This window comes from Sus scrofa, chromosome 1 (assembly GCF_000003025.6).
Source record: "Sus scrofa isolate TJ Tabasco breed Duroc chromosome 1, Sscrofa11.1, whole genome shotgun sequence".
In the NCBI taxonomy this organism is placed as follows: domain Eukaryota; kingdom Metazoa; phylum Chordata; class Mammalia; order Artiodactyla; family Suidae; genus Sus; species Sus scrofa.
In genome coordinates, this window is record NC_010443.5 from 49,609,819 (window position 1) to 49,621,928 (window position 12,110).

The 12,110-nt window shown below is 37.8% G+C and overlaps 1 protein-coding gene across 9 annotated transcripts in view; it reads left to right on the plus strand.

Annotated features, from left to right (window-relative positions):
- The window catches only part of ADGRB3 (adhesion G protein-coupled receptor B3), a 733,899-nt gene extending 723,934 nt beyond the window's left edge, over positions 1–9,965 (plus strand). For 5 of the 9 annotated variants that reach the window (XM_021072838.1, XM_021072869.1, XM_021072856.1 and 2 more), the window contains 2 exons: positions 1,345–1,449; positions 8,069–8,875. In XM_021072838.1, coding sequence (XP_020928497.1) covers positions 1,345–1,449; positions 8,069–8,257 — 294 coding nt within the window. In that variant the 3' untranslated portion in view covers positions 8,258–8,875. Of the gene's footprint in view, positions 1–1,344; positions 1,450–8,068 lie in introns of all 9 variants that reach the window. The other 4 variants (XM_021072848.1, XM_021072841.1, XM_021072864.1 and 1 more) reach the window with 2 other exon arrangements.

The following is a 12,110-nucleotide window of genomic DNA, read 5'->3' on the forward strand; positions in this document are numbered from 1 at the left end:
GATCAAACCCACATCCTCACGGACACTATGTTGGGTCCTTAACCTGCTGAGCCACAGTGGAAACTCTGAATAAGGATTTTTAAAATAAGTTAAAGATGCCATTTGCGTTTCTCTTTTCCCTTTTTTTTTTTTTTCTTTGTTCTCAAGGAGATAAAGTGTTCTATGCAAGTGTCTTTTTAGAAGAAAATTAAGCATTATAGATCTTCCTCCAAAGATATATTTCTTTTTCAAAGCAAATCCTTACTTTTAAAAATATTTGGTAATTAAAACAATAGACCAATTGTTCAAATCATAGCTTAGGCAGGACTGTAGTATAGTTATGCATTCCACATGAACAAATACTGAGTTATGAAGCATGTGCTTAAAAAGACTATAAAATCTTATATAAATATGAAGGCACAATCTTGGAGAACCACCAAAACTTTGATATTTTCAACTTTTAAAAATCACAATTGAGGAAGGTTTTTTTTCCTTTAAAATAATATTCATTAATAACAGGGGCTTTATTATCTAACTCTTAGTGCTGTTTTAAATGCCCTGTGATAGTAAAAGACTTCACCCATGACACCTACCCCAAGGTCATTTTTATTTGACTTATTTGTTGAATTGTGATGAGTTTGCAAGAAAGATGTAACCAGGATAAAGAATATTAACGTATCTATATCTCTGGTCTTAAAAATTCATCAACTACACAATTTATGCTCTGAATTCTAATTGTTAAGATTCTACACCATTTTGTAAGCAGATTTATGAAAGCTATGGGGCCAGGTTTTTCTTCTTTGAAGCTTAGTCATTATTCACATGGAAAGTTAAGATTTTTAGATCTCACATTAAATTTCAGGCACTTTAGTGCATTGAGTCAGCCTTAAATGGCAGGACCTGGGATTTTGCTCCCCTTTAGTACAGCCAGCTAGGATTTTGGTATTTCTAGAAATAAAACATTAAAAAATAATATTTCCCATGACAAACATTGAGAGACTCGGCTGCTTTACAAGTCAAAAATTTTAAACATTTTTTTTATATTGTAACCATTTTTGTAAGACAGCTTTAACTTTGAATGATGAAAATCTTACACAGGAATGATGGCTACATTTTTAATGTACCCACAAGAGAAAACTATTTTTTGTAATCTTGTAAGTGGAAGAAAAAGCCGATCCTTCATGTTCCAGAAGTGCTGACTACAAAACAAGGATTTGGTGCAACTCGTTTGCATTTGTGGCATCTTTTGGGACCTCCTAGTTCCTGCAAAACTGATTTCCTTTATTAGTGTAGCAAAATATTACATCTCTTCTTTTAATATATAAGTCAACTTAGAAATGAGACCTATCTCATTCTCTTTTGCAGAAGGTCATGCATACAAGGAAGAGGCATATGGAACTGTTTCAGGAACTCAATCAGAAATTTCAAACTTTGGACAGATTTCGGGACATACCAAATACAAGCAGTCTGGTGAGTCTTCTTTGCTTCCTCAGTGTCTGAGGCCGTGATAATGATGTGTTGTGTCAGCTGTCACTCCTGCCCTCGGGGAGCTCCCAGTTGTCTTGGGAACACAAGAATGGCATACATAGAAAAACAACAACCCCCAAAAGTGCTTCAGAATGTATGTACTAAGAAGCAAATTAGGAATGTAGAATCTTTAAGCTTTTTAGTCATATTTCAAATGTTCTTAATTATAAGGTTAAATTGGAATTAGTTATATATCAAAAATGTGTTGGATTCTCTTAGCCCTTTTATCATCAGAGTTAAAAGTCTGCTAATTCAAATTTCTAAATAGTTGACTAAATATTTTCATTTGAATGCATGGCATTTTAAGGTCATAAAATGTAATATATATTAGATAATATAAATATATAATGTATATAGCACATAGATAATATCTATATTTGTCTAGCTATCTATCCATTGAGAGAAAGAAAGAGTTGAGTGGTAGGTTTGGTCTCCCAGTGTTTTAGGATACACTTTAGCACTCGGGGCTTTGTTGCTTGTGACCATTTTCTTCATTCATTTCCATTACTAAAAGCTTAGCATAGGAATTAATCAAATAAAATGATATTTTGCAATTATACATGCATGGCACAATCAGAACCCCAGAGAAGGCTACATAATTATTTGTGAGAGCACTGGGAGCCTGGGTCCAGAATCAGTTTGATGGTTTGACAAGATATTTCAATTTTATGATGGTGCAAAAACAATATGTATTCAGTAGAAGTCATACTTTGAATTTTGAATCTTGATCTTTTTCTGGGATAGCAAAATATGAGGCTGGGCAATGGCAGTGATCACAGCTCCCAGGCAGCCCCATAATCATGAACATAAATGACGGATACACTTAAAACCACTGTTTTCACTCTCAGTACAGCATTCAATAAATTACATGATATATCCAACACCTCATTATAAAATAGGCTTTGTGTTAGATAATTTTGCCTAACAATCAAGTAATGTAAATGTTCTGAGCACCTTTAAGGTAGGCTAGGTAAGCTATGGCAGTCAGTAGGTTAGGTGTTAAATGCATTTTTGACCTAGGTATTTTTCAATTTATGATGACTTTAGTGGGATATAAACCCCAGATCTGTGGTAGAAAGTTCAGTCAGAAACTACCTGATCTTGGAGTTCCCATCGTGGCTCAGTGGTTAACAAATCTGATTAGGAACCATGACGTTGTAGATTCGATCCCTGGCCTTGCTCAGTGGGTTTAGGATCCAGCGTTGCCGTGAGCTGTGGTGTAGGTCACAGATGTGGCTTGGATCTGGTGTTGCTGTGGCTCTGGTGTAGGCCGGCAGCTACAGCTCCCATTAGACCCCTAGCCTGGGAACCTCCATATGCCGCAGGTACAGCCCTAGAAAGACAAAGACAAAAAAAGAAAAAAGAAAGAAAATACCTGATCTTGAGCAAGTTACCAACTCAGGGTTTGTGAACCTCAATTTTTTGCTTCTAAATTGAGCATAGAAAAGAGTAATTGATAATACGCTTCCTTTGGTCCGTACACTTTCCAAAGCAGGTAGGGCCTCTAAGAGGCTATGAGAGCTGGCACTGGGACAGCCATCTGACCCCAGTGCCTTCACTCCAAGCATGGCCCTTCTTTGCCTCACACTTCTGCAGCACTTGGCTAGACTTCCCCCTCACAGCCTTGGGCTTTCTGAAATACAAACCACTCTAAGGTGTTTGGTTACCTGTTAAAGCTACTGAGACTTTCACATGTAGATGAGTCTTAGCCTTGGCTTCCTGATTAGTACCATTAGCTTATCAAGAGCAAGAAGGTATCTGTGTTTTTTCTTATATTCCTCTCAGTACTAAGTATAATGTTGGTCATGCATGGTAAGTTGCCAGTAAATGGCCACTCTTGATTTCCTGCATATCTAAAAGTTTAATCTGCATTTGTTAAATGAAGGTTATAAGAAACACTATACCCTTTAACTCTTCACTGATCTCTAAATAGTGTGCATATATCAATTTTCCTCCATAGAGCAGGAATCATGCATCATGTGGAATCATCAGCACAATGCTAGGTACACAGAAGATACTTATATGCAGTGAGTGGTTCTTTCTCATCTCCTCCCCCAGATATGAAGTTGTCGGTTTTTAGTTAGCAAGAAAATGTAAATCACATCATTGAGATTAGACCTAAATGTATTAGCTGCTCGTTTTGAAATGTTGAAAGATAACATAGAAATAAATTGAAGAAACTTCATTTCGTTTTTTATTATAAAAAAAGGAGAAAGTTATGTTTACAAATCTGAAAGGCTTATGCAACAGATACAGCTGGCTGACGCTATAATATGATTGTAATTTCCCCTTGTATAGTCTGGGTGTTAAATCATTAATGGCACAAATATCTGTATCTCAGTTTCCTGACAACTGAAATAGTCTACTAATTACACCACATCTCTGCAGCAGCATGCCTTTTCTAGAAAAGATTTATAAATATTTATCATTTGGGAGGTTGGGAGTGTGGAGGCTAGTTGTCATTGCTGCTTCACTATTGTCCTAAATACATGAGAACAGAGGAAAAAAATCCTTATTCGGTTTTGATTAATAAGGAACATGTGAGTGGGTTCATTATCCTTAATTCAGTCATATAATTCATAGTGGCACATCACTGATGAAACAGTGCATAATTGGGTGGAGGAAGACATTTTCAAAACAAAAACCTCAAAGTCTTTTTCCTTTTTTTTTTTTTTTTTTTTTTCTGGCTACTAACTCACAACACCTGCCTAGGACTGCAAATGATGGTAATTATGTAGAATTGGGGGAACCAAAGGGAAACCAAAAGACTATTTAGTCCATCTCCCTGCTTCCAGGCAGGACAGCACTTGAATCACCTACAAGGAATAGGCATCCTTAAGAGCACTCTCACTGTGTGTCTTCTCCGTCAAGATCTCTCCCTGCCAAGGAGCAGCTCCAAATTCTCCATCTTTTAAAATGTAGAATAAGCATATATATTCTCTTTCACTTTGTCCCCAGGATTGGCAGGTTAGAAGAAGAAAGAAACAAGAGAGGGAGGGAAGGAAAGAAAAAGGGAAGAAAACAGAAAAGGATGGGGGTGGGACTTTTCCCACAGCTAATCTGCTGCTCTGCCCTCCTCCCCAGTGCCCGGAACCCCAGGAAACACTCAGGCAGCCCAGCCATGATTCCTGCAACTCTGAATTCTCATATTCAGCTAATATTCTAGTTCTAATCATACAGCCTAAGACCAAATTAGCATTTTTGGAAGCCTCATGCATGTTGGCTTATACTGAGTGGATAATTTATTAGGCTTTTATCACATATGCTTTAGTTTAGGTACATCTCCTCCGTTCTGTACCTGACCTTGAAAAACAAGAGTTCCCACCTGGCTCAGTGGGTTAAGAACCTGACTGCAGTGGTGAGGGTTGCTGTGGAAGAGTGGGTTCAATCTCAGAAGGTGCAGTGGATTGAAAGGATCCCACATTGCCTCAGCTGGGGCTCGGATTCAATCCCTGGCCTGGGAACTTCTATGAGCCCCCAGTTCAGCCATAAAAGAAAAAACAAACAACAAATGTAAAACAGCTGCATCAGTTCAGGAACTTGCACTAACTCTGATGGAATTTTATATCAAGAGTTAGGCCTCCATTGAAAACTTTCCAGGCCTAACTCTCCCTATTGGATATAGTGATCCCCATGGGATATTCCACAGTTGAGCGTTCCTTGAACCATTGCACATGTTACATTTTTCACACAGAGAGTCTGTCACCTGGAAGCATAGAGGGAGGTGGGTGGCTTGTGGGTACTCGCCCCCTCCCATTTCTGGCCTTCTCACTCCCTGCAGGTTCTGTTCCCACCCTGATTGCTGGGTGTGGTGGTTCTTCACCACTAAGGACACCTCTGGCTAAAGGGCGTGCCCACATTTGTGGACAGTGGTGAGCACAGCAGCTCAGCAGGAAGTACCGTGGGATGTCAGAGGAGCAGAACTAGAAAGCCAACCTCATTAGCAAATGTATTACCCACTAATAGAACCTCTCAGAAATTCAATCAGTCATGTACTGGCAATAATACTCTTTGAAATTAGAATCCAGATATCCTGACAAAGTTTAAAAATTAGTCTCTTTAGTTCATGGATCCTTGGTGCTTGATCTTTAAAATATTAAAGGAAAATCATGCTTGCCCCAAAAGTAATAGAATCCTTCTTCTGAAAGTAAGTGAACTAACACCTTACACATCTTGAATAATTTTAGGATTGATCTAATTCAACTTGCTGTCAAACTAAGGAGTCCCAGAAAGCTCTATTGAAACACAGCCCTCATCCAATATGGACAAATTCAGTCCATGCCTTGATTCAGCAGAATTTACACCAGTGAACCTTTCCATGGATGACTGATGGTTTTTTGTCATGCCGCTAAGCATCCAACCATTCTTCAATAAGTTCAAAATAAATTCCAAACTGAGTAGCCTGGCATACAAAGCCCCTTATGATCTCTCTTTCAGTTCACCTTTGCTTGTTTCTGCCTCATACTCTTTCACTCCGACTAAAATAAATTGGTGACTGGTTTGAGTTGCCCCATCTCCATGCTCTCTGAATTTGTGCTTCTTAGTCCACATGCCTTTCCAGTCATTGGACCTCCAACCACACATATGTCTGCAATATCAAAGCCCATTTTTCTAGGCCATCCCTAAAGTAGCTTTTCTCTGAAAGGTCTCTGTACTTACCACAAAAGGAAACCTGATCTTTATGCTCCCCCAAACTCCCACAGCATTTTCTTGGATTGTAGATGTAGACAGAATTACATAGTTTATACCTCCATTTAACTATAAACACCTCTATAGTAAGTATGATTCCTGTATAGTGAGCATGCATTAAAATCAGTCACCATGTAAGGTCTCTCTGGTTTTTTTGGGTTTTTTTTTTGGCAGCCCCACCAAGTAGGTATACATCTCACCCTTAGCCAGCTCCGTTGACTCAAAGTATAAAGCATATCTCTATCTCACAGAGATTCAAGTTGAGGTTCAGAGAAATGGAGGAAATTGTTCAAGGTCACTGAAGCGACTAGAATTTGGACATGCATGTATATTAGGCTTTAAATCCAATGCTCCCTGGTGGACCATGTGCTTTTTCCATTTTTGATTTATCACCTTATTGTCCCTAGTGCCTAATATGATGCCCAGAACAGAGCAGCTGATAAATAAACATGTGTTGAAAGGAAGCAAGAAGAGGGGGAGAAATTAGCAGGAGAGAGAGAAAGGGAGAGTTACAAGGCTATCGTTCCTTTCATCAGACTTTGGGATGTTAGACTAAATCAAGGTTAATCCCCAGCACATATTCTAAAGATTAACTTTTTATTAAATCTTTACTATTAGTTGTTTTTTCCTTATATGTCCTTGTGATTAAGGGTAATAAGTGCTGCAGACACCTAATGTATTGAGAATTTTAATAATTTCTAGTTATAAGTATTTCTATAAGTGGTCTTTATTCCCATCCATGCTGAAGAATGATTTCTTAATATATTGAATGGAACACAAATAATTATTTGAGTACCTGTTTTATGTTTCCCCTGCTTATTGATTATAGTCAGTTGAAGTCTAGAATGTAAGGGGGGAAAGGACACATTCAACAACCATAATTGGTTTAGTGTCTTAGTTAATTTTTTTCCTAAGGAGATTTCAGTTACAACTTCCTTCTTCTTTGATGTTATTCATCTTAGTGTATCCCATTCAAAGCCCATAATTTTACAGAAATATTTTTAACTTCTTTAAAATGAAGTGATTTATTGCCAAGTTTTAGCAAAATATCAGGTTATATGATGTCTGCTCATATATTTATCGAGCACCTACAACATGGGAGGTCCGAGGGAGTCATAATTAGGCAGATCTTAAATATTAGATCATCAGAGGGTGTGGACTATAAAACTTAAGGAATTATGGTTTGTAGACATTTTTTAAAAACCTTTCCATTGCTGAATATGTTTTTCAAAAGCTGTGCTCTTTGAAATGATCTTTACTAGTTTGCTACCCAAATATATAGAAAATTGTGGGGAATATACAGCAAGAAAAAAAAAAAAAGAGAGAGAATACATAAGGGAATATAGCAGCCTTTTCATATGTAAAAATGATAATTTCCTGAAGGAAAACTAAGCAAAGATAATGACCTAAAATTTCATTTTATGAAATATGGCTAGTTTGGATTAGGGTTTTTATTACTACATAACATGCCCTATTAAATATCCTCTTTTTTTTTTGTCCCACCAAAGGTTTTGCCAAAATGCTTAAGTTTTCTACATTTAATCTTAAGGGTAACTTAATGCTCCTTCCTACCTGAATATATAGCCATTCTAGCACTTCACCTGATGCCCAGAACAAAGTATCATCTACCTTGCCTGCTATTCACTTCAATTGCTGGAAAATTTTAGGGTAATTCAAAGAAGGGGTTTGTCAATTTGTTCAATGAAGGAAAACTGAAATCAAAAACCATTTCCTGCAGCTGGCCACAATTTCGAATCATCGCTAAACCACATACACTGGATTAAGTTTACGAACATACTCTCTTCCTGAAAATTTCAGCAACTGCAATCTTAGTCATCAGATAAATGACTCTCTCCTCCTCTCTTCTCAACAGGAAAACCCAGCACCAAACAAGAATCCATGGGACACTTTCAAAAACCCCAGTGAATACCAACATTACACCACAATCAATGTCTTAGATACAGAGGCAAAGGACGCTTTGGAACTGAGGCCAGCAGAGTGGGAGAAATGTCTGAATTTACCTCTGGACCTGCAAGAGGGTGACTTTCAAACAGAAGTTTAACAAAATCAAAATGGACTGAGGTGAAGACAAAATTTATTGCACTGACACTTAAGACTTGGACTTGGGAAGCCTGACATTTCCATCCGGACAGTGTGACTTTGCTCTGTCAGCACCTCCACGTGCCAAATGTCAGTGGTGTTTGCTTGGTAACTTGTCACTAGTCAGGCTAGTGGAGAGAGGCCCAGGTGTACAGTTCTGACCACCCTGTGTTGTAAGTACCCGTGGAATGGATTTGTAAGGTAATCTTTATAGATAAACCTCAAGCAACGATTCATGTTGTAACCGCTTCATATGGTTTAGTTTTCAAAAAACTTCACCATGAAGCACAATGTATATATTTATGCAGTTTTTAAAGTTTATAACAGTCTGTTTGGCCATTACTACACTTTTTACTTTATAATATAAAAGCAAAGTTTTTGTCATTAAATGAATGTTTGTTGAGCTACATTCTTCATTGCTTTAAATGCAATAAAGTAATAATCTCACTTTTATATGAATAATATATTTCACATCTTTATTATTGCAGTTTTCTCTAGAAAGCTCTGAGTAGCTTTCTCTGCTGCAGCTGTGTATAAAATATTTAAAATGTTGTATGGTGTAAATAAACTTTTGTCTACATATCAGTTTTTTTAGTGCATTTTATTTTGGATTTGTTGAACAGAAATTTACATATTTATAAAGTTTTTTTTTCATTACAGATACTGAAAATGTATTCATGGTTTTAATAGTATACTGTTATTACTCCTTTGAGGCTAATGATTTCTCAAATGTAATAGTAGGTTTGTACAGCGCTTCTGTATTTTCTACTCAAACACCCTTTGGAACAATGTACCATGTAAATGGGGCTTGTCAGAAATCTGCTGCCATCATACTCTTACATAAATATTATGTTTTTTTTCTATCTTGTGGTGAAAAGACAACTAGTAGAAAACAGTAAGTTACCATACAAAAAAAAATAATACAGGGAAAATGTTTATTATAAGTAATGACGTTCACTGCATGTTTCACAAGAGAAACTACTTGTACTGCTGTTCTTCATAGCGTATGGGAAAATGAACCTGTTGGGATTTTTTAAAAATCATATCTGTATGTTCTCTAACAGAAGGAAAGGGGGAGTGAATGTATTCGGGGGATGATTCATCTGTGATTCGAAGTCTGAGGTGAGCTGACTGCAGAACGCCCCTGGTGTCCTGTCTGGTGTTAAGAGTGACACCATGATGTCCCCCACACCTGCACGGTGGCCCTGGAGGAAACCCGGGATGGGAGTGGGGGAGGATTTCTGTGATTCCTCATCCTTTCAAGTGGATGATGAGATTGTGCTTTTCAGGGAAGTAGAGGGAGTGGAGAGGAGATTGGGTCTTCAGAATCTCTAGGATGACTCTCTAGTTGCTGGTTAAGCCTGAGCTGCATTTCCGTGGTCTGGCTGAAATTCAAGAGAGCTGGCTCCTGCTGATCATGACCGTGGGGACCCGGCCCGCAGGCCACGAGGCAGACACCAAGGTGCTTCACCCTCAAGGGCGCCTCTGAGCTTGAGCCTTAAAACCCAACTCCTGTCAGACAACCTTCATGTGCTCCATGTAAAGACGCGAGAAGTATATTTTTAATCAGATTTTAAAAATAAAAGTGACACCATTATGCAAAAAAAGAGTATAACATAACAGAGGACTGTTTTTTCAATAAAATAAACTTTATGCTAATTATAATGTAATCGTAATGTTTAATGCCTATTAAATTTATCAGATGACTTTCTGGTGATAGAAATAATATTTGATAAACTTCACTTTATATATATTATATATAAACACATGCATATGTACATATATGTTTGTATATATGTGTATATATATATATACTTATACGCACATATACATATGTGCGTATATGTATATAAAATCCATAATGCTCAGCTCCATCCCAGGATCCTATAGAAGGAATGAAAATTGTATATGTAGTTCCACAGTCCAAACTGTAAATTTTTTTTTTTTAGGGCCGCACCTGTAGCATATGGTGGTTCCCAGGCTCGGGGTCCAAATTGGGGCTGTAGCCACTGGACCACAGCATAGCCACAGCAATGCCAGATCCAAGCCATGTCTGTGATCTACACCACAGCTCTTGCCAACGCCAGATCCTTAACCTATTGAGTGAGGCCAGGGATTGAACATGCATCCTAATGGTTACTAGTCAGATTTGTTTCCTCTGGGCCACAATGGGAACTCCCCAAACTGTAAAATCTTGATGAGAAAAAAAAAAAAAAAAACACAATATGCATATGTTTCAAAACAACTTCTACATATTTAAAAGCATAAACTCAATATATTAGACTCATATTTTTTCTAAAACTGTAATATTCTCCAGCCATAAAACAAAGTCTTACATTTTTCATGATTTTTCTCTAATGCTCAGAACTCTAAATATTAGATTAATATATGAAAGCTAACCAAAAATTGTATACTTAAAAATGATAGGGTAAATTTGTGGTTACTCTAAGAAGGATGCTAAGAGGCAGTGATCCTTCCTAATCGTTTCTTAATCTGTAAGGAAAAAAGGTAGGTCAGTGAGTATCATGGAATCATAGTTTTAGGGCAGCCCTCTTCTAGCCCCTGTCTTCCAAGTCCCCGTCGCACTTACACACACATCCTGTACAAAAGTGGGCTGCAGCTGTCCCCTGGACAGTCCTCGGCACATAACTGCGAGCCCACTCACGATCTGCCAGGGTCTTTGTGCCCTTGGACTGGAGCATCTCCCCTCCCCCATGACCAGATTTTACTTAGGCTTCAAGCTACACCTCATATTTCATCTTCACCAAGTTTTCCATGATTCTCCAAGCTAGAAAATAATTTCTCCTGTGACCTCTTCTAGCACTGCTTCTGTACCTCTTCCCAGGACTTCTAAAATCTTCTGTCTTGTTATTTACACCTATTTCTGATATTCTCTGATGAACTGTGAATGCCCAAAGAGCAGGATTCATGTATGATCCATTTTGGGTCTTGTAAGTAACCTGCCACAATAATGTTCACAATATAGCAGATAAACATGTGATGAATTATTTGCGAATTTATATTAGGATTGCTTACAGTCATACATATCAGTTCAGACATCCAGAAGAGTTTATTGAACAACTGTTATGTGTTTACTTCTATAAGGCCTCTGTTTTAGGTAATTCACAATATATTAAAGATATATGTGAAATAATTATTCATATTATTTAAAGATTTAAAAAACTCTAATTACCCCCCTTTTTTTGTCTTTAAGATTACTGCATGGGGCAGGAATTAATTACCCAAAAGATGGGGCTCAGAAGAGGCTAAATGACCCACCTAAGATCATCATAAATAAACAGACCCAATATTAAAACCCAGGTCTTCTGTCTTCTACTTTGAGGCTATTCCCATGATACCTCAGTGTTCTTATTTGTTTCTTCTAGATTATTAAGTCCTCAAAACAAATAATGAGGAGTTCCCATTGTAGCTCAGCAGGTTAAGAACCTGACTAGTATCAGCTGGGTTCGATCACTGGCCTTACTCAGTGGGTTAAGGATCCAGAATTGCTGTGGCTCTGCTGTAGGCCAGTAGCTGCGGCTCCAATTTGACCCCTAGCCGGGAACTTCCATATGCTGCAGGTGCAGCCCTAAAAAGAAAAAAGAAAGAAGAATGATGTTTCATGGAAATGTTTTTCAGGTGAGTTGTAGAGGGACAAAATTGAAAACATGCATGAGCTGTTTTGGGGGTATGGAGGGAGAAGATTATATCAGAAAAGCACAACTGACCCAAAATAACCGGTGATCTTACATTTGGATCTAGAGTTCACTGTGTAGTTCTCTTTGCACCTGCGTTACTTCTCAAACCCACTTGAA